At 35.9% G+C, this 23,766-nt stretch overlaps 1 protein-coding gene across 6 annotated transcripts in view; it reads right to left on the minus strand.

Annotated features, from left to right (window-relative positions):
* Window positions 1–23,766, minus strand: part of STRBP (spermatid perinuclear RNA binding protein) — a 113,367-nt gene that overhangs the window by 26,875 nt on the left and 62,726 nt on the right. For all 6 annotated transcript variants that reach the window (XR_012072258.1, XM_072960096.1, XM_072960092.1 and 3 more), the window contains 9 exons: window positions 23,274–23,442; window positions 19,531–19,751; window positions 14,906–15,071; window positions 11,195–11,339; window positions 3,172–3,263; window positions 2,540–2,635; window positions 1,334–1,445; window positions 568–665; window positions 258–369 (listed from right to left, as the gene is read on the minus strand). Coding sequence is in view for 5 of the 6 variants with exons in the window: in XM_072960096.1 (XP_072816197.1) it covers window positions 258–369; window positions 568–665; window positions 1,334–1,445; window positions 2,540–2,635; window positions 3,172–3,263; window positions 11,195–11,339; window positions 14,906–15,071; window positions 19,531–19,751; window positions 23,274–23,276 (1,045 nt within the window). In the remaining variant the exon portion in view is untranslated. The remainder of the gene's footprint in view (window positions 1–257; window positions 370–567; window positions 666–1,333; window positions 1,446–2,539; window positions 2,636–3,171; window positions 3,264–11,194; window positions 11,340–14,905; window positions 15,072–19,530; window positions 19,752–23,273; window positions 23,443–23,766) is intronic.

The following is a 23,766-nucleotide window of genomic DNA, read 5'->3' on the forward strand; positions in this document are numbered from 1 at the left end:
AAGTGTCATCCCTAAATCTATGCAGTAATGGAATCTGACCAACACAGCCAAATGAGTCCTTCACTAGTAAGAATAAATGACAGCAAGCGGCTGTCACTGATGGGACAAGAGAAGAAAGTCAGGAAGAACAGCAGTAAATGTTCTTATACATGACTTGGGTTAAAAATTAAGTTCTCTCAGTTCTAACAAAAGATGCATCCCATGACCAGCTACACCACTGCCCACATCCAATCCCAATAAAAAACTTTCACACTCACCTTCTTTATCAGTAACTGACCAGGAATATTTCTGAAAAGGCTTACTAGATGGAAGGGGGTCCATCTCCAGCACTTTATAAATCTGGCCAAAGGCTGATAGTCTTAGTGCATGCTAAAGAACAAAAGATTGTATTTATTCAAATTTTGTATTTTTCATTTGTTAAGCCCTTAGAACTTCTAGCTAAAAACACATTCCTCAAATGATATTTTTATGATAGCAAAAGTCCCTAACAACAGGCAACAAAAAAGTATTTACATAGGTTGTATGATATCCCTCTAACAGACCACAGTGGTATGGCCCATCTCCTACCTGTGCACTGTGGGTAATATCTTCTTTTTGCTGAATGGTCATATAGCTCAGAGCATCTGTTGGGTCTCGTTCACAAGGATCATGAAGACCAGGACCCCCTTTGACAAAGGCAAAAGAAAAACACAAGTAACATTCAGAACTAAGTTTAGAATTCAATAAACTAACACAAAGAGAGAGAGAGAGAGAAGAACGGAGAGAAAAAGAAAAAAACAACTAAGGAACAAGGTTAAAAGTCTGCTCAATTAAATGGAATAAAAAGGACACTCATTTTCAATACAGCATTTAAATGTCCTTATTTTACTAGAAGTCACTTGTGTATTTAAGGTCACAATTGGGTCGTAACTCCAAGAATTTAGAAACAGCATGATGGATCATCCCAAATCTATAAAGGGATTACATATGGAAAATAAGACCAAATTTAGTTTTTCCAAATTAAACACTAGACTGCGAACAGAATGAACTTCATATATTTTAGCCAAACGTGAGCATTTTCAAAATCCAAGCTCTAGGTAAAGCAAATTCATAGCAGACACAATATCTTATTAGTATCTTTTATGTTAGTACATATAAAATATAACTTACAATTATTGAAAGAAAGTTTTATAGCACTTCTCCAACATTTGAACATTCTGGTTGCTAAAATTCCAAGCAAAACAACCCCTACACATCATTTTCCTGAGCAGAGGACAAACTTAGCACATAACAGAAAACTAAGTTAAAATGAAATTTTTCTGATTCTTCTGCCTCCAGAGTTTGAAACCCTTACCAGGAAGTAGTATTCCAGATGCCAAACACTCCATTACTCGTCTCAAGGCCTCCCCAGCGCCCAAAGGTCTATTACAAGTACCTATAGACTTTTCACATATAAGCTCTAGTGGCTAGAAGATATTAAATTACAAATTAGTACATGCACCAAGTGTTAAAAGGATTCCAGTTAAATGTGAGCTGACATTTCTATCTACAACGAAGGCCAAAAAAGGTAGAAGTCAATTTAACATTTAGGGCCCAATTAACTTTTCCCACTTGATTATCAACTTTTTTACACCAGGCAGTGTGTTCAAATCAACCATTTTTAAGATAATATATTCAGAAAACATTTTGTTACAAAACTCTATTTTCAGTTACCCTAAAAGGATTACTTAAGAAACTGCAGTCATTTAATTGACTTAACAAAGATTTAACAAGACTTCATATAAGTTAGTAACAGCTAATAAACAATCAGTGTTCAAACCCAGCCCTCCTATCTCCCACTTAACCTAAGAAGCACAATAAGACTTCATTTCAGACATCCTGCCGAGTAGTGCACTTAGAATAAAAGAAGGGCCAAATCTTCGTATTTAATAAACTAAAAATTCATGATACCGTATCAAAGTAATAATTTCTAAATTAATTTAAAATGGCCCTTTACATCTTTGTTTTATAGTGTTCTTCGTTGGGTCTTAAATGGGTCATGCATAATAATTTCCAAATTAAGTAAGTTTGGTAACATGTAAACTATGGTTAAGTGTACTATTCACCTGACTTCAATCACTAACGTGAACTTATTTTTAAGTGTCTACACGCAGAGAGAATGGGAGGCTTATACCGGCATACCAGGTAACTTTTACTTAAATAGAGGTAGCACTGGAAGAGAAATATGCCAGCCAAGCAGGCTTCCCTGGGTAGCAGGTGAATAGTAATCGGCCAACAATGGAAAGTAAAGTGCAGGAAGACATCACTTCTAACAGGTACAGGACTTTTTCATCAGAAAAAAGGACCCCGGCTCTGTAGCATGAATATGATGAGGTAGAAGAGATGGGTTATATTCGTCAGAAAAAACTCATAAAAAAATCCCTAATTGTTTTCAAGAACAAAAATAGCACACACCTCAGCAGAGTCAGAATATAGCCATTTTACAGTAACATGTAATTTCTACAGAATTTCCTCTGACTACAGCTCCAGAATTTGCTTTTAATCATATTTAAGTACTTACCCATCCTTTTAACGGTGCCCATGTGGGGACTCTGTTGCACAAATCACGCAGAATGCGGAGGACAATTACACATGATTTTAATCCATTTGCCCTTGCCTAAAACAAACAAAATGATCCCAGTACCCCTGTTGAAATCCACTCTTCATTTTAAGGACACTGATCATGGTAGGTTCTTTAAAATGAATACTAATTAGTCAGTCATTCACGAGTTGTCAAGCAAACCAAAAAATCAAGTTATTAAAAGTAGTAAAATTATGGTTTAGAAAGGCAAATTTTAAAGTAAAGGAAGCATATTATTAAAATCATTTGTATAGCCTCATGGCAACCCCATTTCCAGGCAACTGTCTACCTTAACTTTTAGCTTTTCTCACTCAGGTTTGTATTTTATACACTACCATTTGAAATTCAGAGTAATAAGCCAAAAAGGATTATATGATAATTAAACGTCATTAACTATAATAGAAGCTACACTAGGAACTTTATCTAAATTAAGTCATTTACTCCTACAATAACCCTAAGAGGTAGACAGCACCCCCATTTTATACAGCACATAGAAACCATTACATGGCAGGTGTTCCAAATGAAACCTGCACAAGGCTACAACAACAATAAGATAATAACAAAGAGCCAACCTGAAACCATTTGGCATGTCGAAGAGACGCCAAGGCGTTCAGGCATTTCTGCCTGTCCAGTAAGTCCGGAGGATCTTTCATCGCAACCTTTTCTAATGGGAAAATGGGATAAAGAAAGACAGATACAATTTGACCAAGGGGTTCCTGTCAAATTACCAAACAATAAAACTAAAAAAAAGAGCAGCATCTGAGTGAACTAATAAGACTCCCAGAAGATTTCAGGATTTGGCTTTGTTGCTTTCATTTTAAATTACGTGCACCATAATTACTTAAGTAAACAGTCAACAGAGCCATTCTGTGCCTGAGTACAACAGGAGCACAAAGGCATCTGTTCAGTAAACAAATCAATGACCACTGCTACATACGATCTGGGATCTTATTAAGGATGTGTATCACAGGGCACAAAATAGGTACAGGACACAAAATAGGTGTACAGCACTTTTTCCTTCGGCAGGGAGCAAAGAGTAGAAATCTGGGACCAGTAGCAACAACAACTTTTTCTTATAGAAGGGATTTTAATCACTAATCAATTCTTAAGGAAAACTGGGGCTCTCTTAGGTAATCAATTTGAGATACACTAAGAATACGCTGAGCATGGCAATTTTTTTTTAACAATTAAATAAACTCACCCAAGAAGATAATCATTAACAGAAACTACCCCATTGATAAGAACTCCTCAAGTGTCACCATGGAGTTCTCTTAATTCTTTCTATTCTAAACCAAATCATTAGAACTACAAATATAAACTATATGTCAAGTTTTACATACTTTAAAAAAAAAAACAGCAAAGAATACTACCTAAGTACAGCTATTTGACTTGCCTTTAAAAAAAAAAAAAGCAAAGAATACTACCTAAGTACAGCTATTTGACTTGCCTTAACATTGCAAAGTTGGATTAGATGGCCCAGAGCCACCAAATTAAGAATTCAAGCATGTGATTGGGGCAAATATTCATAACTAAGATGTCACAAGATACTAAATCCATGTTTATCCAAATTTATTTCCTTTAAGCTACTAGGAAGTGAGTTTTTAGACTTCTGATGACTTAGTGCATTATTTAAATGCCTACAGCATACAAATGTTTCTGGGAAATAATTCTTTGTCTAATCCAATTAAGTCATATTTACCATCTTCTTTTAAGAACTCTCTTAGATGCAGGAGTTCACCAACACTTCTTTCTAGTACAGCCATGACAGTCACAGGATCAGTAGCACGTTTGTGCAGGCCAACTCATACACTGTAAATACTTATAAATAGGGGAACTCGATCACTGATACTTTTTGGCTTCTCAGTTATTACAAGATTCTACTATGGCAAATTGACTGTATATTTTAAATGACAGATGGTCATTAACTAAAACTGAAAGCATTATGCGCAAAAGAAAAAAATTTATTGCAGAAAGAACTGTGGCTCTCTTTACTGGCTGCAACATAAAAAGGCCGAAGTGCTACACACCTGTTTTCTGCCCGGGTGAGCTCTACAACAGGTATTTGTATTGTTTCACATTAACCTGTGCCAACAAACTCAGGACGCAGGGTCTCATTTCGTTACCCCTTTTTACTCATAAAATGTAAAGCATCAAAAAATAATTGTTAATGTGTTTTTATTTATAAATATAAACAAACATACCATGGGTATTCACTTCATATGTGATTTAGTTCCTGGCTGTGCTTAATTCTTTTTAATGACACAAAACATACAACTAACTTATTTTCATGTTTATATGTCAAAATGTTTGGTCAATACGAGCATCTGTGTAAAGCTCACGTACAAGGTAAAACAAACTACGGTAAATGAACAATTAGAATCTCTCAGAAGTTAGACATGACAAAGGTTGACTGACTGCTAAATAATGTAGTCCCAAGAAAAGGCATGGATTGTGCTTATTTTTCAAGACTTCAACTTTAAAGTTAAAAGTAAGACAAGCTAACTTTTACTCCATCACCTTACCAAGTGGGAATGCTGGCGGGGGGAGGTCAATGGAAGAGAGGAGTAAGAGGAAGTTTGAATAGGAAAAGACAAGGCAAAACAACTCTTTTTGAACTTTCTGGTACTTTTGTCCAGTGATCAGAGCTTGTAATTAACATCTTAATGGTCATTACGACACAGATATTTTTAAAGGAGAACAATGGCAAAAATCTTCAGATAAATTCTTTCATCCTGAAGGACAGATTATAACCATAAACTCTTATTTAAAAAAATAGAGACATCAGCTTGCTACTACAGACAGTCAACATTTGGAGGCAGTAGATTCTACTAAAAAGAGGTGAAAGGGACAGGCAGTGAACAGATTCCCTTTTACATCACCATCAGAATGGCCATGTTTCTTCATGCTCTGACAGTCAAAAAGTCAAAAGATCCAAAATGTTTCAGTACTCACGAGATGGAAAACAGCAGAGGAGTGTAATAATTCATCTCATTTTATCCTCCTCAAAGTTTCTCATTTTAAAACTACATAAATTTAAATGGCACTGCAGTGCTACTTGTAAGCCCTGTTTGGCTATTTCCTTTATATAATTAATAACATACAATTTTATATATTTCCATTCATTAAGAAAAATAATGTAATAAAGCAATCACAGAATTGTTGCTGGAAAAACACTGCTACTTCTCAAGCAGACCCTCAGGTTTAACATTTCTGTATGAGCTTCTAATGTAGGTGTTTCAATTTTGAGGGGATGCAAAACCTTCTTCATAAAGAGGTATCTTGGAGTCTTTAAATTGTAAACAATTTAACTGTGAGCCATTTCATTTTTTTCTTAGAGTCACTAGTAAAACAGATTAAAAGAAGGAAGGAAGGAAGAAAGACAGCATGGGGGATAGCGACAAAAACGCCCAAAGCAAAGAAAAACAGCTTTTAAAATTTATTGCTCAGTAACCTGGCATCAGGGCATGAAGGTACATAAAACATTCTGAACAATGGAAGCATTGAAAAGAAGTCTATTATGCCTAACTTCATTGATTTTGTTAGAGGTTAGATCAGTGACCAGAAACACACCGTACTGCAGGAAATGTTGGTCAGTTTCTCTCCATCCCTTACATGCAAGCTAACTCTGCCCGTTCACAAAAATGAAGATGGAGATGGGGTGGAGAAAAGCCAGAATATGACTAAACCAGGGCTCTTCAAAGGTAAAATAATCAAGCTGGGTTACCACAAAGGCCTCCCTGACAATCTGAGTGAGTTTGTGCTGACAGAATTTTTAAGGTAACCTGAAGATACCCAGCAGGCCCTTCTCTCAATTCCTTGAGGCTCTGTGAAGAGCAGACACTATGCTTCAAGCCACTGTCCATGCAAAACCTCAGGCCACACTAATATGAACAGGTAAATGTAGCACTTAGATAAAACAGAGCACTGTTCTCCTAATTTATGGTAGAAACGTCACTTATTATGACTTTTCTTCAATGTCTCAGTAGGCAGTGGGCCACTGGAAAGACAGTGGCTACAGCTCTGCACCAGATAATGTAGGTCTACCAGCTGTAGGCAGGAAAATAAAGCCTGTAGGAGTTATAAATCCTAGCTGAGATCTTAGGACTGTGAGATCTGATGTCTGCCACCTAGCAGGACTCATGCAAGTGAACTGTCAAAACCCACGAGAAGCTGGCACTAACGTCAACACGGAAAAGGGATTCTTGGGCAACATCTCCAGGACCCTTGAAAATCCACCTTTACACTGAGGAGTTTGTAGTTTCCCTACCTATCTGGTTTCCAATTGTACTATTAATATAATAAACAGCTAATTTATCACCCTCACAGCAAATAACTTCTGGTTTAAAATCACAAGCACCAAAAGAAGCTGTGACTGTGTAAGGCTCAGAATAACTAAATCAGCTACCATCATCCTAGACAGTAACTGGACTTAGGAGTAGAGGAAGGGGGCAGGGCACAACCATTCAAGGAATGACACAGCAATTAACATCAAAAAGGTGGAAGATTCAACTCCCAGTAGGCCTCGAAGCTCAAAATGGCTGGAGATTTGACTACTTCTGGTAGACCTTGAGCTTCATTATAGGCTCACTGTAACATATTAGCATGGTGAATAACATGCCCACAGGCCCATGACAGTCCCAAGGCTAGCCACAAAAGGTCAAAGAGTGGGAAATGGCCAACCTCCTGGGAATCCTAGCCCCTTCCCCAGGGTAGTTAGATTGGTCCTTCCACTTATTAGCATATGAAGCTATCGAGCCCATAAGAACTGGCAACATGGCACCTCTTGGCTGCCTCTCCTGCTCCCTCATCTTCTGAGAAGGCCCGCACTCCATGGAGTGTGTACCTACTTTTCCTCTAACCTGAGCACTCAACCCTGACACCTTGTGGCCTTTCTCTTGCCGTTTGAAACAGCCTACACTGTATGCAGTATGTGTCTCTCTAAATAAACCTATCTTTACTCAAAAAAAAAAAAAAAAAAGTCACAGGAGATGGGTAAACTGTGAGACTTTCTTCATTTATAAAACAGGAAAATCTACCCTCATAGGGCTGCTGTGAAGGTTAAAGTAAATCATATATGAGAAAGTGCTTATAACACAGAAAGTTATAAAATATCCTAACAGACCTAAATCTTCAATATATATTGCTTGATTTCTGAGATGCCCATTGTTTATGCTTCTTACACACCAGGCAGATAATATGCTGGCAACAAAAATTCATTTAACAGTTTTCTGATTGCCCACTAAGTATTAGGTACCACTCCAGGTGCTGGGATAAAGGACAGGGGTAGGGAAGAAGACAGCTGTATCAATGAATCATAAGCTATAGAAGCCAGTTCATTACTTGCACTGTAGCAAATACAGTACATTAATTCCAATACTACACTTCAGTTGGCGTTTAAGAGCTGAACTGTATTTAGGTTTACTTCTTCAGATCCATCATATCCACATTATTCTCACTGTGACCTCAAGGCAATTTGAACAGATGAGTTTGTGCTGTGACTCTTTTTAGTGAGCGGAGTAACGACCACTATTTACTAAGCAACCACTCTGTGCTGGGTACAACACAGGTCACATTACACAGATTCTCTCATTTGACCTCAAACAACTGTCTAAAGTATTCATTGCTCATTTCAAAATAAAGAAACCTGTCCAAGGTCACATAGCAGTAGTTAATACAGTCAAGAATCAAATACTGGCTGCCAGGCACCAAGGTCTCTGCTTCTTCTCCTATGACTTCTTTAGGAGGAAGCGTGTAGTTATGGGGAACGGTTATTCTTTAGGAACTTCAAGTAAAGGGTTAGAATATGGAAATAAGATGGACAACACGTGAGAAATCTTACCTATAAAACAGTGAACAGTACCAGAGAGATTCACCATGTACTCCAGCCAATGAAAATGCAAACAGTGATTTGAAACAAGTAGTTAGATAGAGCCACTTCTGCAGAGACAACCCTGAGGAGATAAGTGTGATGTTCTCACCTGCCCTGCCCCAGTCCTCTGGCTCCACCTGGCTCTCAGATTTTTTTCGCTTTATTTTACCCAAGTATGTGGCAAGTAAAGAGAGGGAAGAGAAATTTGTTCCTTTAAAATTTTATGCATATGAATATACATAAATCAAATCATATTAATTATATATGAATAATAATTAAATAATTGTATATATGAATACATATACATGAGGTATATATGTATCGTGAATAGCCTGTTTGTTCTGTGGGAGGGGAGATGATGTTGAGATTCTACAGGAGAATGTCCCCCCAAAAGTTACAATGGATGTTCTTTTAAACTTTGAGAAAGAAAATGAGTGGAGATTTTTTTAGGAAGATCTCTCAGTTTTAGAAATTCCTGGAACCTAAATGAATCTTGGGGCTTTCAACCCATGTAGCTGAAAAGAACTGCATCAAGGCGAGAGGAGTTATCTGGTGTGATGAAACGAATCCTACAGAATTACACAGCCCAGGTCTCAAATGCTCAGTTACGCTGGATCCTCAAAGTTGCCCCAGGAGTACACAAAATTGCTAGCGCAGATCAAAAAACACTGACAAAGCCCAGGTTAGACAAAATGAGCAAATTATAAGAGATAACAAGTGAGTCAACAGGGCTGGGAGATTAAGGAAAACGGCAAAGCAAATCTTTCTGCCACTCAGAGGGAGAGGAAGTAACGTGTGTAAAACATTAGAGCCAAGCTGATTCTTTCATCTTACCTTATCCCACACAATTATGTTAACATCAGTTGATGAGATTCAGCTCGTAAAGAGGTCTTGGGAGCCTTGAGTAACCCAAACACCTCGAACAAAGACGATGGCTCCTACTTCACTACAGATTCCATTCTGTAATAACTAGTTTTCTACAGTAAGAGTGCAATACACTAAGAATATGTTTTAGGTTCTCTGAACAAAAATTAAAGTTATAAAAGCAACAGACTAAGCTTAAAGGTATCACTGAAAACTGACAAAATCCCATGAAGTACAAAAAGCCATGGGGGAAAAGGAGCCTGCTGTTCACTTAATACTTTCAAAGTAATGGAAGGGACGTCTACAGCTCCAAGCAAACATGACCTAGTCTTTGGCAACTTCAGTCTTCTCATCTCTCTATACTCAAATAATTTTTAATAATATCTAAAATTATAACCCTACTTAGAAATGGTCAGTTTTACACTAGAGGGTCAAGTAGAACACAGCTTACCAGAATTAACAGAATTATCTTGATACTTCAGAAATCATTTTATAGTTCTACAGTTAATGGTGAACTGTAAAGCTGTTAAAGAAATTAAGTCATATAAGATTGGTTCTTCAGAGATGTTAGAGATACTATACACAGATATACAGCCAAAAAAAAATACAGGTCTAAACCCAATTATAGATTGGGTTCACTTTAATTTTAAACTATGACTCATAAATGTGTCTAAGCTTATATCTGTTGGGTATGGCACAGCTGATTTATTTACCCCAAAAGACTTTTTAAAAAAGGGAGTCTATCACTTTTACTTTAAGAAATCCTGTGAGTCGTGTCTGCCAAAGCTCAAAGTTCTAACAATCTCTGGTAGATCTGTCTTTTTCTACCTTTATTGTTAACTTGAAATAAATTAAGAAACTGACCAATATTTCTTGCTGCACTGGTATTTCAGGTAGGGGAGTAAGCAATGTAACTTGCTGAATGTCTAGTGATGAGAAAACAGCAACAGGGAGTCCCCACTGGCCCAGTGAGGCCACACTGCCTCTAAATTGTCATGACAGAGAGGGGCCAGTTGGTCAAAGGTCTGACACAGGAGAAATTACCACACGGTAAGTTTCTAGGGACAGGACTGAGAGGAAGAAACAAACTAATGTGAAAGGATTAAAAAAAAAAAAAAAAGCCCAGCTCCATCTTTACTTCTCAAAACTGAGTAGATTTCTCACTCTACTTTTATACAATGGCAATGCCAAGCAGAAATTCTTTTCAGCTCCAGAAGAAAGTTAGTTTAAAGCATGATTCCCACACATATACTATTCAAAATGTTAACACGATAACCCCCTCCAAGAAAAAAATTTACTAAAGGTGTTAAAGAATCAGTTCCCCCAATTTATCTCGCTTACATTATAAAAGATTTACATATAGGCAATAGGATAAAGCATAATTCTTAAAAAGTCATAGTTATTAGACATTAAGAACAATGTGCAAATGAGTAACTTGACACAAAAGTGAGTAAATTTGAAAACAATACTGTTTTGAACCACATTTAACCTTAATATCAGACTTCAGAGCCAAGCTACAAAGAATAGGTTGGCCGATACCAGTAACAATGCAATATGAGACAAAGTAAAACAGAACACCAAAACAGTACAAAAATTAAAGTGGAGTTAAGACCAACAAGATAAGCACAGGTTTTGAATTAACATATTTTATATTTCAAATATATACCTTTTTCCAAATAAAGTGACTGTGTAAAAATAAAGCTGTTTAAAATCCTGAGTGGCATAAAACAAATGAAGATAGGTATTTCTTAAATCCATAAAGCATAACTAACATAGCATTCAAGAGATCTTACGTAAACAAAATACATATTTATATATATACATCTATCTATCTATATATATGTATATATACACACGTGTACCTCCATCCTTCTTCTCCAATTCGTCCCTAATTAGAGGGGAAGTAAGTATCACCTTCAAAGTTAGAGTGGGCTCTTTTGTATTCCGAATTATAATAGATGCCTCATCTACACATTGTTCCACTTGATATTTCTCTTCTGTGAGTTTCTGAAAGTCATCAAGATTTCAAAAACACTGAATTAAAATTTCAAGAAATGAATGATTCCCTCTTAGTTTTCAAATGTTATTAACAATTAGTATTATTGTGCCGAAAAAGTAGTCTTTGACTAGTTCTTTAGTGTAAAGATAACATTTCTGCCCTCAACTTACCAGCAAATCCTTACTCCATCCCTCAAAAAGCAACCACGTCAATGATCTATACAATTATTAAACAACATTTAAACCCATTCTTTCTAATATTTGAAAGTGAGTTGCCAACAGCATCACTATATGATAAAGGGTAAATTATTGTTCTTGAAATTATTACAGAGAACTATTATACAATAATAAATTGCTGGGAATGCTCTCTAAATCAATACCTTTTTTGACAGGACAGCCTAAACAGGAACTCCCACTTGCTAAGGACATATAAACATAAGATTATATAGGCTTTTATACAAGATTATGTAGACTTTAAAAGAAAATCAATTAAGAATGAAAGAAAAAGGATCTCTGCACAGTCACTCACCAGCAAAAAAAAAAAATTAGTGTAAGCAAGTAACTTCCCTTCTTTAACAACGGACCTGCTTTGGGTCAAGTCATCTGACATCCACAAGGAACTATACATTGCTTCTTTTAACATACAATATATACACATACAGAAAATAATCACCAACTAAAATCATATATTAAGTTATATATATTTTCATACACTAAATACACAGTTTAATGTTACACAGGGCCTTTCTTGGTGGTAAAATTTAATTTCTATTACCTGACATAAACAGTTAAACATAAACACCACTGGGTCTCTCTCTGCTCACCAGTGTGCATTAAAGGAGCTCAAAGCCATTTACGTAAAAACAGCACTTACCACTAAACATTCCCAGAAAGACAGAAAATAGAAAATTCATTATCCTAATTTTGAATGGAGAAAACCAAGAAAGGGAAAAGCCACACAGTGGCTGGAAAAAAACAGAACTAGACTATAGAGAAAAAGCAGAAAACTGCTCACATTCATTTTGCCACTCTAAGAGCATTAAAGATATCTCAGAGAATAAGTCAAACTAAATTTTTCAGTTATGCTTGCAGATCACCATAAGACGCATCCAATGAAGTAAACATGTAGTATGAGTGTTGGGCTAGACTAATTACAAGTGATTTCTGGTTTGGGTCATCCTTCTACTACTTTACTCAAGGAAGTTCTAAAATTGCCCTACAAAAGAGTCTGCAGAGAAAGGTATGGTGCAACCTCAATTAATTAAGGTACTTTGATAACTGAAAGTTTTGCTATGGTAATTGATCAGGAAAAAGATTTTTAATTCACAAGAAAATAAGATCATATCAGAGACTGGTTTTCCAAACGCCATGAAAACAAGGTGGGGCGGGTAGAGGGTAAAGGTAAAAAAATCACACTTAAGATGATTTTCTGAAATAGTATTAGGAATAGTAATAATAATAATAATAATAGGTGTATACTTGCGTGTATATATGTGGGCATATATGTGTGTGTATACTATTCAATTTAATACAAAATGTGTGTACATCATCATTTCACTTGGGTACCTTTAACCAAATATCTATAGTCATGGATCTAACCATCATACAAAGCAGCTGGTTTCACTGTTGGATAACTCTGTTGACTATGTTAAATTCAAATGTTTCTTATAATGTCCACCATTTATCTTAAGAGTTCAGGCCACTTTTACCTTCTCCAAGAAGCCCTTCAAAGACCTAAAGATATTTGTATCTTTTTAGGTTTCTCTAGTCAGAAAAGCCCTCGTCTCTTCAAATTTGAAATGGTTCACACAGCCTGTACTCTCCTGGTTCCCTCCCTTGAACGCTTGCTAGCTCAACAAGAACATTTAAAAACTGTGATGCCCAGAAATAAAGATCCTGACTCAGGAGAGAAAACGCAGAGTTCACATAGTTGCGATGTGCACAGGGAAAGCTCTATTAATGCAACTGAAACTAGGCCCAATCTCCTATATCTTCAGTATGGGAGAAATATGACAGATCTTTCAGAATAAGAACTTCAATTTCCTATAGTACTGGTTCTCAATCTTTTTTCCACCCTGACACACCTGAGGAATATGATCACTCTCACAAACAGGACTCATTAAAGGGAAAAGAAAAGAGGGTGAGATGGTTGGAAAAGTCTTTGTGTCCAACCCTTTGATTATTATTCCTTTAGTACAGATTTAAGAGTAATAATGTTCACTATAATAAAACCAGAAATACAGGTTTTAAAACAATATTAAAAGTAATGGGAAAAGATGAATTTTATTAACATTCTAATAACAAAAAGTACAGGTGGTCTGAAATCCATTACTGAGCTTTCCATTTCTTAACATTTTTTACTGTTCTCCATGTTGCTTACCACTTTCCCTCCCTAAATGGTCACATAAGGATTTAAAATAACTTTTTAAAAGAAATGAATTTAACCCTTGAAATAGAAACATTTTTTCAATCAAAATTAAAAATGGAAGAGCCAAATATGTTTGTTCAGTCACTCAGAAAATCTTATCTTATAATCTAAGAACGAAAAATAAAATAGTCCTCCAGAAATTAATACAGAAAAAAATGTATCAACAAGTAACACAAATTTGAGTGTAAAGAACAGTAGATAAAAATCAGTATGATGGTTATGAAGATCAGCTGGTAAATATGAAAGAAAATGATCCGTAAGGAAGCTAATAAAAACAAATTTAGATTTCATATTACTTGGGGCAGTGGGGTAAGAGCCTTTTTAGGAGAAATACAAATAAAAGAAACTGACAATAAAAAAGAGAGCATTCAACAACTCAAAGTTCAACCTTGCATACTGATGTCTATCTATGCGACACAGATATATGAACTAACTGATCGAAATCACCAAAAAGCTACAATCTAGTTACATGACATATAACACATCTGAAACTGAAAGGTGACAATGGCTTCCCAATCAGTGATGCAACTTGCCCTTGGAGCAGGCTGACAGAGCAGGTTCCAGGGTGACCACAGCCCCCGATCAATCAGTTGGCTTCAGCCCTGAGAAGCCTTTGGCCTTCAGCAGCACCCTCCAGGAAGCATGCCAACATTAAATTTTCTAAATGCATCCCAATGTGAAAAAGGTTTGGAAACAAGGAATTAATAGTGACTTTCCATTAACAGAGTGAGTGAAGTTAAATTAACTGCGTCTTCAATTTTAAAAATTATCATCTATGAAAGTCTCCAGTTGTCTAGGCTCTTTTTGAGCTTTTGATTCTTTTCTGCATTATACTAACCCTTCCAAGAGTTTTATAACGCTGAAAGGTCTAGTCTGGAAAATATGAAAACTCTCGGTAAGATACATCTAAAGAATTTAAGAGTGTACCTTAAGAGCCATCTTAATTTAGTAAATATATCCTGAGTACTAATCACCAGAAGTTTGCCTTCATTGTGATGCATGAGTCACTGACCCAGAGTAGCAGTATTCCCTTTGTCTGTACCTACCCTTTATTATTACCAATTTCTTATTATTAAGTTTATCAAGGTCACTACCTATTTTCACCTTTTTACAAATTCTCCTAGAGGTACAATTAAACTGTACTCACCTGAATCTGAATAGGAAGATTATCTTTGACTGTATTTAAGAGGGTCTCTGTGGGTTTGTCTTTGCACATTAAAACCAGCTCCAAGTCCATATCATCTTTAATCAGCAAGCCTTTTGCAACCAGGCCAATCCTCATTACACCACACAATGTTCGACCACCTTGATCCCTAAAAATAAAAGTCTGAATGATTACTTTCACAACCTATTTCCCCAACTATAACTTAATCATCACCTGGCTTTCTGACTATCCATATGAACTGTTAAGGGGGAACATAAATCCAGATAACCAAAATTCCACAAAAGTCAGTCTCAGATTTAAGGCTCATAAACTATCTTCCTCAAAGAATCAACAGGGAGAATATTTCAGCCTATAGATTTCAATTCTTTATGACATCTAATATTGCTCAGGAAAATCCAAAAATACTATATCCTCTTAAACATTTTTTCATTTTTTTTAAATCCTCCTTTTATCTTTTAATTTAGTAATTAAAGAATTGTGAGAAACATGAACACTGCAGTGTGCTGAGAAAGAGCATCAGGCAGCGAACTAAAAGACCTGGACTCTACTCCTCATGGTGCCTGCTGGCTCAGTATCCGTAACTGTAAATCGGCTGCATGAGCCTTAGCTCATTCCTTTGAGCTGTAGCATTCTAGGAATCCATAAAAGTTTATGGGAAAAGCAGAACAATGTGATAAAAGTGAAGAGCTGAGGAACCCAAAGATGATCTGCCAACACACACATTCCAGATCCAGTGGTAGCTACAAGAACCGACACTCAAAGAACAAGTCATGAACGGTGCATAAGAATACTGTTAACATCTATCCTTGATTTTAATACTGTAAGTTTCTTATTGGTTCATTTCCCTTAATCACAAGTGAAAATGTAACTAAACTTGGCAATCATTCAACAAGTAAGCAACCCGTTTGAGTATGGAAAACATACTAGAGGGGATCCAATCTCTCCTGCTCCCAAGGCTCATACTGCAGTTAAGTACAAAAGCTGCTTAAAACCTGCTTAAAAGGGAAGAGAAAGTAACATCTAATAAACTGCATGCCACAAATTCTCATTTAAACCTTACAAAGAGCCTGAATTTGAAAGACAAAGAATGTGAATCTCAGAAAAGGTGATTAATTGTTCAAGTTCACAGAGAGAGTAAAATGGCAAAGCCTGGATTCAAACTCAAGTTGGTTTGACCACAACACTCAAGCTCTTTATATTATTAGGGCTGCTTCCCAATTTCAGAGAAGACAGAGGTCAAAACAGAAAGGTCAAGCAAGGCAACCTGTAAGTTTGACTTCAGCAGAGTCTTGATTTGGCTAGATAGAAAAATGGTCATTCTAGCTGGAGGCAAAGAATCAGTAGAATTGGGCCCAAGTCAGCAGAGTGGAGAATGAACTAGAGAAAGGAGAGAAACAAACTGTGGCAGTGGAAACAAGACAGTTATAAATAATCCAGCCATGGGTTCAGTGCCTGACACACCTTAAGAGATTAGGTCAATGAAAAAATATAAGGCTGGTACAAGTACAGAAAGAAATACAAAGCATTTTAAAGCAAATGAACCAAGTACAGGGAATTATTTGCTATTAAGAACAAAGTCAGTCATCTTTGATTTTCTTCTTCTTCTGTGTCCCTGTCCATCCATCTTCTCATTCTCCCAAATCTAGTAACAGTTTATAAATTCCCTCTTCATAATCACTCTCAAAGCTTTGCCTTCAAACTAGTTTCTTTTCTCTTACTACCTCTCACCTAGACGACCTCAGTAACCTCCTCTCCACTGGCCTAACTGACTAACCACTAGCATCTCATCTCTGTTTACAGGATGCCGCAGCCAAGTCTTTCAAAACCATTGAGTGAATGGAACTCCGCTTATTATTTTCCTCGTGTCCCACTGAACACTCAGACACTGAGCATATTGGGAGGCAATTTAGGAGACAGCATAACTTCCTTCTGACAATCCTGGCTCTGCCACTTACTGTTTGACAGTCGACAAATCACAAATTACTTGACTTTTTTGAGCCTACTTTCTCATTTGTAAAAATGGAATAATACCTTCCTCAGAGTAATGCCTACAATATCATTTAATTAATTTAAGTAATGAACTTAGTCCAGGGCTTGGCATATATTAATAGCTCAATAAACAATAGCTTAAACAGTCCCTATACTTTCTCACACCTGGATTTTGCTGAGATTTATTTTTTCTTTCGCTTTCACAGCCTGCCAAAACCCTACTCATCCTCTGAGCCTACTGCAAATGCTACCTCCTTCATGAAGTTTTTTTCTGATGCCCAGAATCAGCATATAGTCTCCCTGCTCCCAGTTTTGTCATGGATAATCGAACTGAACATGCTAAAAAAAAAAAACAAAACTGGATCAGAAATCCGACAAACTTGAAAATGAACCCTGGCTCCACCACACACACACACTCATTCAGTGACCTTCACCCAGTTAAAGTTTGTTAATGATTGAGTCACACTTTTTTCATAAGAAAATCTGAAGCACAGGAAATCTCACAAGTAAAATGGGGGTGGGGAAGAGGGATGATAACTGAGATTAGTAAATTTGTTGTAAAATAATGTGAAAAATAATCTGGTACAGTAAATGGCACTCAATAAATGGTAGCTATTATTAACCAGACATTATTAGCTTGCTTATTGAATTCTATATTATAATTATGATATATTTGGCCTTACTGTGTAGAGATAGCATGACTGAACAGAGAACAAAGTCCTAATTCAGTTCTGAATTTGAATATGAGGTATTATAAAGTAAGCCACCTAGATATAGGGAGTTAATTAAAATTAAGCTAATACTACTAATAATACAAATAGTGGGAACTTGTTCAATTTACTTGATTTCCAAGTCAGCCTGTAAAGAGGTGAAGTAAGAGTGCACAGCTGAACGCCACCTAACAGTGCCCGGCAACAGAAGGCGCTTACTCCACATAAGCTCGCCCTCTCCGTCTCTGTGCCCTCTGCAGTGCCTGGCAGACACGGGGAGCACAACGCGTGTCCATGACCACAACACAAACACAGCTCTGTTCCTGGAAGCGGTGATTGCCTCTGTTTTATACGAAAGAAGGACACAATCGTTCTGCACTCCTGGAGTTCCACCACATGGGAAGAATCAAGTGCTCATCCTGGGAATGTTTCACAAGATGGAAAGACTTTACACAGAAAATAAAGAGCATGCACACACAGCTCTACATTTAAAAACCCAAACGAAGTGCAGAGTACATTATCTTTTAAAAACCTTGAAAACACAGTGACTTGCTCCAGTTAAGCAAATGTCTACTGGAGCGTTTTTCAAAAGTCTGTGTGGCCTTGAAAGCAAACAGCAGAAGATGTATTTATAACTTCACTGAAAATTAAAACTCCACTTAGAAATAGTAAAAATAGCAAATTTTATATGTATCTTACCACAATGAAAAAAGTTTTTAAAAGGGTATAAGCACATCTCAACATGCCATTTAAATATGGAATGTATGACTATTCATCTTGTACAGCGACTGGAAGACACAGAGCTACATTACTGGATGATATTGCTAATTACCATGAACCCCCAAATTTGACAGTATCTTTTTTAAATTCATCATATTCAAGAAGAAGTGAGTTACTGCCAAGAAACTTCAAGTTGACAAATTTACGACTAGATACAGTGTATATATTACCTATAACAGCTAACAAAGTCAAGGAAATACATTATCCAGATAAAAACTGATATTATCTTTTATCTGAAGATGGAAAGGTTACATTATCTTTCAGTTAAATCAATTTATCAATACTTTCTCACTATTCCTTATCTACTTATCACACTGATTTAGAATTAAATGCTGGAGAAAAAATTCTGCAACGTATACCCTCAATTTACCAGTTGTAGCCATAGTAATACTCTTAATCCTATTAACACAATATAGTCAAATGAGCTTCATCTTTTAAAGTATATGATACACTTATTCCAATCATAGTGACTATGCTCAAAACAGTAACTCTAAGTTTAACATGGCATAAAAAGTTTCCTAGTTATCATACAGCTTCATCTCACTAATGCCTTACTATTGTTACAGCACTGAGAATACTCTGCTGTAACTGTTGAAGAGTCTGACTCCCATTAGGCCTTCATTCTACAAATAAATATCCAATGAGCATTTACTTTGCAAGATACTGTGCTGGATCCTGGGAATTAACATGGCAGATACAGTCAAAAATACCTTTAGAGAACAGTTTCCTGCACTCTTTCTCCTACACCAGGATTTTTAAATACAAGACAAAAATGGCATTTTATGATTTCTCCCGAGACCAAAACCACTACTACTTATTTCCAAATTTAGGAGGCTGAATCAACACATGAAAAAGATGACTTCCAAAAGAAAGATTTTTAAAAGAGTTTGGTGCACCCTCAAAAGACATCCTGAACAGGTCTTCCTTCTTTTTCTGGTCTAATCATTATTCTTTTCTTGCTTTCCTTTCAAATTTAACTCAGAAAAATTCCATAAACTTTACTTCCTTGTTTACAGTCATACAAACAAGAAAACCCAAAGAACACCATATAGCAAATGTAAGTGGCACAGGATCCTGGGCTTTTCTGGGCACTACAGGAACGTGCCACAAAGGTCAGGCCACACTCACTTGGAATAGGAGTCTGCGGCCTCTTCCTTCTTCACTTCTGTCTCACCCTCTGTTTTTGTGCCTTTATTTGTTTCATCCAGCCAATCTGAGACATGTTTAAGAGCACATTCAACAGTAGACACCATATTTTGAACAGCTTCAAGTTCCTCCGGAGATGGATAGATTGTTGAATGTTTCACCATAACATGGCGATCATCATTGGCAAAAGATCTAATAGATCTCTGTCATAATGCAAAAGAAAACAATTACTTCAATAAAAGAAATGTTACTTGAAAAGGATTAAGTAACAGCATTAATTGTCAAACTGCTGTGAAATAGTTAACACTGAGACAATTAAAAAAAATTGCTTAGGAAAGGAAGTAAAACCCAATCCTACAGAATTCCACACCAGAAAATTAGAGATGTTTCATTCATGCTTTGAGAAAGTTCACCTTTATGTGTCTATGTCACCTTAATCTGTGTGTTTTCAATACAACTTCAAAAAATGTCATCCATATCACACATCATCTGTGAGAAAAGGCACTTCCTAGATTTGACAGAGTATCTAGAAATGCATAAGGGTGACTCATGATACCCAGCCACTCCTTTCCAAACTGCTGGAGACTTTTGTACCTTGAAAAACTGAGATTTTGTAACATAGTAATAACACAAAATACAAAGTTATGTGTGAACACAATAGCAAAACTAAGGATCACATTAGAGTATCATTTACTACTTGGCATTCAAACCTTAGGTATGAGGCTTTAATTCCAGACTGGGGAAAATACATACTGTAATAAAAGAATTAGTTTCCCAAACTAATTTACAAATGTATTCACATTCTCAATCAAAATCCCCTTAAGACAGACTCACTTAAAACTCACTGAATAAAAAATTTTAAAGCTCATGGTGGGGATTGCGGAATCAACGGGAGTATCAAGAACTATTCTACAAAGATGGATGGGTGGTACCATTATGTTAAAACAAAATATCAAAAATTTAAAAAGCAATAATTAAAACAACATGCTATCCCAGAAATCAGTGGAGCAGATCAGAGCCTAGAAATAGAATGAATTTCATGAAAATTTAATATAGTAGATCTTTCACACTCATGAGTCACACATCTAAAAACCTTTTGAGTATTTCCAAGTTTACAAATACCATGAAAACATGTGTACCAGCACACAACAAAATGAACAGTAATAACTTGGTGAGTTTCCATAAAGCCAGAAGTATTTCATGTAAAGGCTGGCTACATGTCACATGTTACATAAAATTATGTGCTAATAGGTGTTAAAATATTTTGTTTTAAAGTCTTCACTGCAAAATAAAATATCCCCAATTCTTCATCAGTCTTGTCTCTTGTCTTTTATTTGAATATGGTTTAAAAACCAGATTAATTTGAACACTTGTAAATTAATAGTATAGTATCATTGTCCCTTACAAAATGAAGCAAGCTATAAGTAAAAAGGTAAGTAATCCTTTGAAACCTCAATTGTTATATAATAAAAAGGACTAAAATCAATCACAAAGCTTTCTTTCCTAGATAAAAGCCATTTCTGTCTAGATTTCTTTCTTGCTCAAAGTCCATGACCAATTTTCCAACTGGAGGTTTTTTTTGTTTGTTTGTTTTGTTTTTTCGTTTTTTTTTTTTTGAGGAATCTTCTGCTACAAAGAGACAAACTTTTTAATAACTTCATGAGATTTACCACATATCCCAAAATAAGTAACAAGAAAACAAAAGTTCCATGTAACAAACTGGAGATGCTAGGTTCTTCTAGGGATTAAATTAGTTAACTTGCTCTTTAAAGAAGAAATTTTACTAATATTTTAGTTCTGGGTGATGGGGAAAACATGTTAACTTTCAATTTCTCTGCCATTTAGTTCTATGGTGAGTTACTAAGTTACTCAGTCAGCTAAAATACGCAGTCCTGCTCACTGTCCTCACCTTAGGAAAATTACACGCTGCTACTAACACAAACTTTTGGTGTTTCTCTCACAAATAACACAAGATTGCCAGTGTTAACTCCAAGAGTCTACTGGATGTGACAGGACAAGCATCATGAAACAACGGTGAAAGGAAGAATTGAATAAATGGTATTACGAAGGAAGGAAGGAAGGGAGGGTGGGAGAGAGAGAGGAAGGAAAGAAAGGAAAGAAAGGAAAGAAAGGAAAGAAAGGAAGGAAGAAAGGAAAGAAAGGAAAGAAAGAAAGGAAGGAAGAAAGGAAAGAAAGGAAAGAAAGAAAGGAAGGAAGAAAGGAAGGAAGGAAGGAGAAAGGAAGAAAGGAAGAAAGAAAAGAAAGAAAAGAAAGAAAAGAAAGAAAGAAAGAAAGAAAGAAAGAAAGAAAGAAAGAAAGAAAAAGAAAGAGAAAGAGAAAGAGAAAGAGAAAGAGAAAGAAAGAGAGAAAGCAAGCAAGCAAGCGAAAAAAAGGAAAGCAATCTTATTTACCCAAATAAGCTCCAAAATGATTTTAAGTATTAAAAAATTAAACTGGAAGAACTATGCAAAAACAAAAACTTCTCATTCAAATCTGAGATCTAATGCAAAGGAATAGGAGAAACTGGAAAACACCTAACAACCCATTAAATTACATAAAAACACAAAATTTCTACACCAGAAAATCTAAGCTACATTTAAAATGAAAAAACTAGGAAAGAAATTTTCATGAACTATGACAAACAATACATACAAAGCATTTCTTCAAGTTGTAAGAATATCATGACTCTAACAGATAAATAAGCTGAAAAGGCAAATAATGAACATGGGAAGAAACACAAGTCACAGTGTCATTTTTCACATCTCACCAAGAAACTAAATGAAAGAATATCTCACATTAACATTTTCTCCACCATTCAGAACTACAATATTAGCAGAATTTCTTCTCTAAAGAGCAAGTCAACTAAGTTATAATCCCTAGAACAAATTTTTAAAAAACCAAGTAACACTGAAAGAAATACCATTAGACTCGCTAAATAATGTATTTCAAACATACTGATGATTAATATTTTTGGGCTTTTTTTCCCTCCCACTTTTAACATCTTTTTTAAGCCTTTCTCACTTATACTTGGGGAAAGAATTCACACAACATCCTCCAGAACCAAAAAAAAAAAGGGGGGGGGGATTCAGCACATTTTACCAATTAAACAACTAGACACCAGAGGTTATGACCTCATCTAACATGTCAAATTCAATGTAAGAATGAACTTTCCACAAAAAGCAAGGTTTCCATGACATTCAGTTCAATGCCCCTACTACACTCAACATTTGACCCTATTATTTTAAAAGCATGTGGAAAAAAGTGGCTTTTGAGTTAAACAGTCACACATTTTATAAACTCCAAAATCTTCATATCATTAATTACAGGACTGGTTTAGGATTTTTAATTTCCATGGGGAAAAAACTCAACTTCAGAATGAAGGCTGGAGAAAAATTACATAATTTCAGTTCAAGGTCACCTTAGCCATTTGTATCAGTTTTCTAAAGCCAGTTTTATTAAAAAATATTATTTATGAGTGTTCTCTCCTTTGTATTTAATAATATATGACCTGCAGGCTCATGGGGCTCCAGCTTGTCGTTTAAAGGGCTTGTAATAAATCTGAACTCATTTGCTTTGTTTAAATACTAGAGTGCCATCTATATGTGATGCACTAGAGCCAAAAATTAACACCATCGTTTTTCACTTGCCCTCACTGTTAACAATTCCAATTTTAAAACTATTGGGATCTTTGGTAACTAAATTAAGAAACATAAACAATAGCCTACCATGGTTTTCTATAGTGTTTTAGCTTCTTTTTCCGATCCTTTCCCCTCTTTCTTGTCGTCTTCACTAGACACTGTTTTGTGTGACAGTACCTCCTCATAAGCCTGAGTCCCCTGACAGCTCAGAGTCAATATGGCAAAGATGTTTGAAGACTTGTTCTCTAGAATATACCTGCAAGAGAAAAAGAAAAACAACTTTTCAAATATGTTTATTTACAATTAGTTTCATATCAGAGTTGGAGCCCATAAACATGTTATTGACTGAAAAGAAATGATCTTTATAGAAGAAAGCTACTTCATTTTAAACAAAAAGCTAACACATCCTTTGAAGGCCTGGACCCAAAAGCCTAAGTGATATGACCAGAAAAATAATCCTCCCAGTAGCCACAATGTGGCAGCTGGCTAACTTGCACTTAACGAGATAAATACATTAACAGACACAGATTCAGCAAAGCATAACCTGGAAAAGTAATACTACTACTAATGGCAACAATGT

The sequence above is a fragment of the Vicugna pacos genome, chromosome 4 (genome assembly GCF_048564905.1).
Source record: "Vicugna pacos chromosome 4, VicPac4, whole genome shotgun sequence".
Lineage (NCBI taxonomy): Eukaryota > Metazoa > Chordata > Mammalia > Artiodactyla > Camelidae > Vicugna > Vicugna pacos.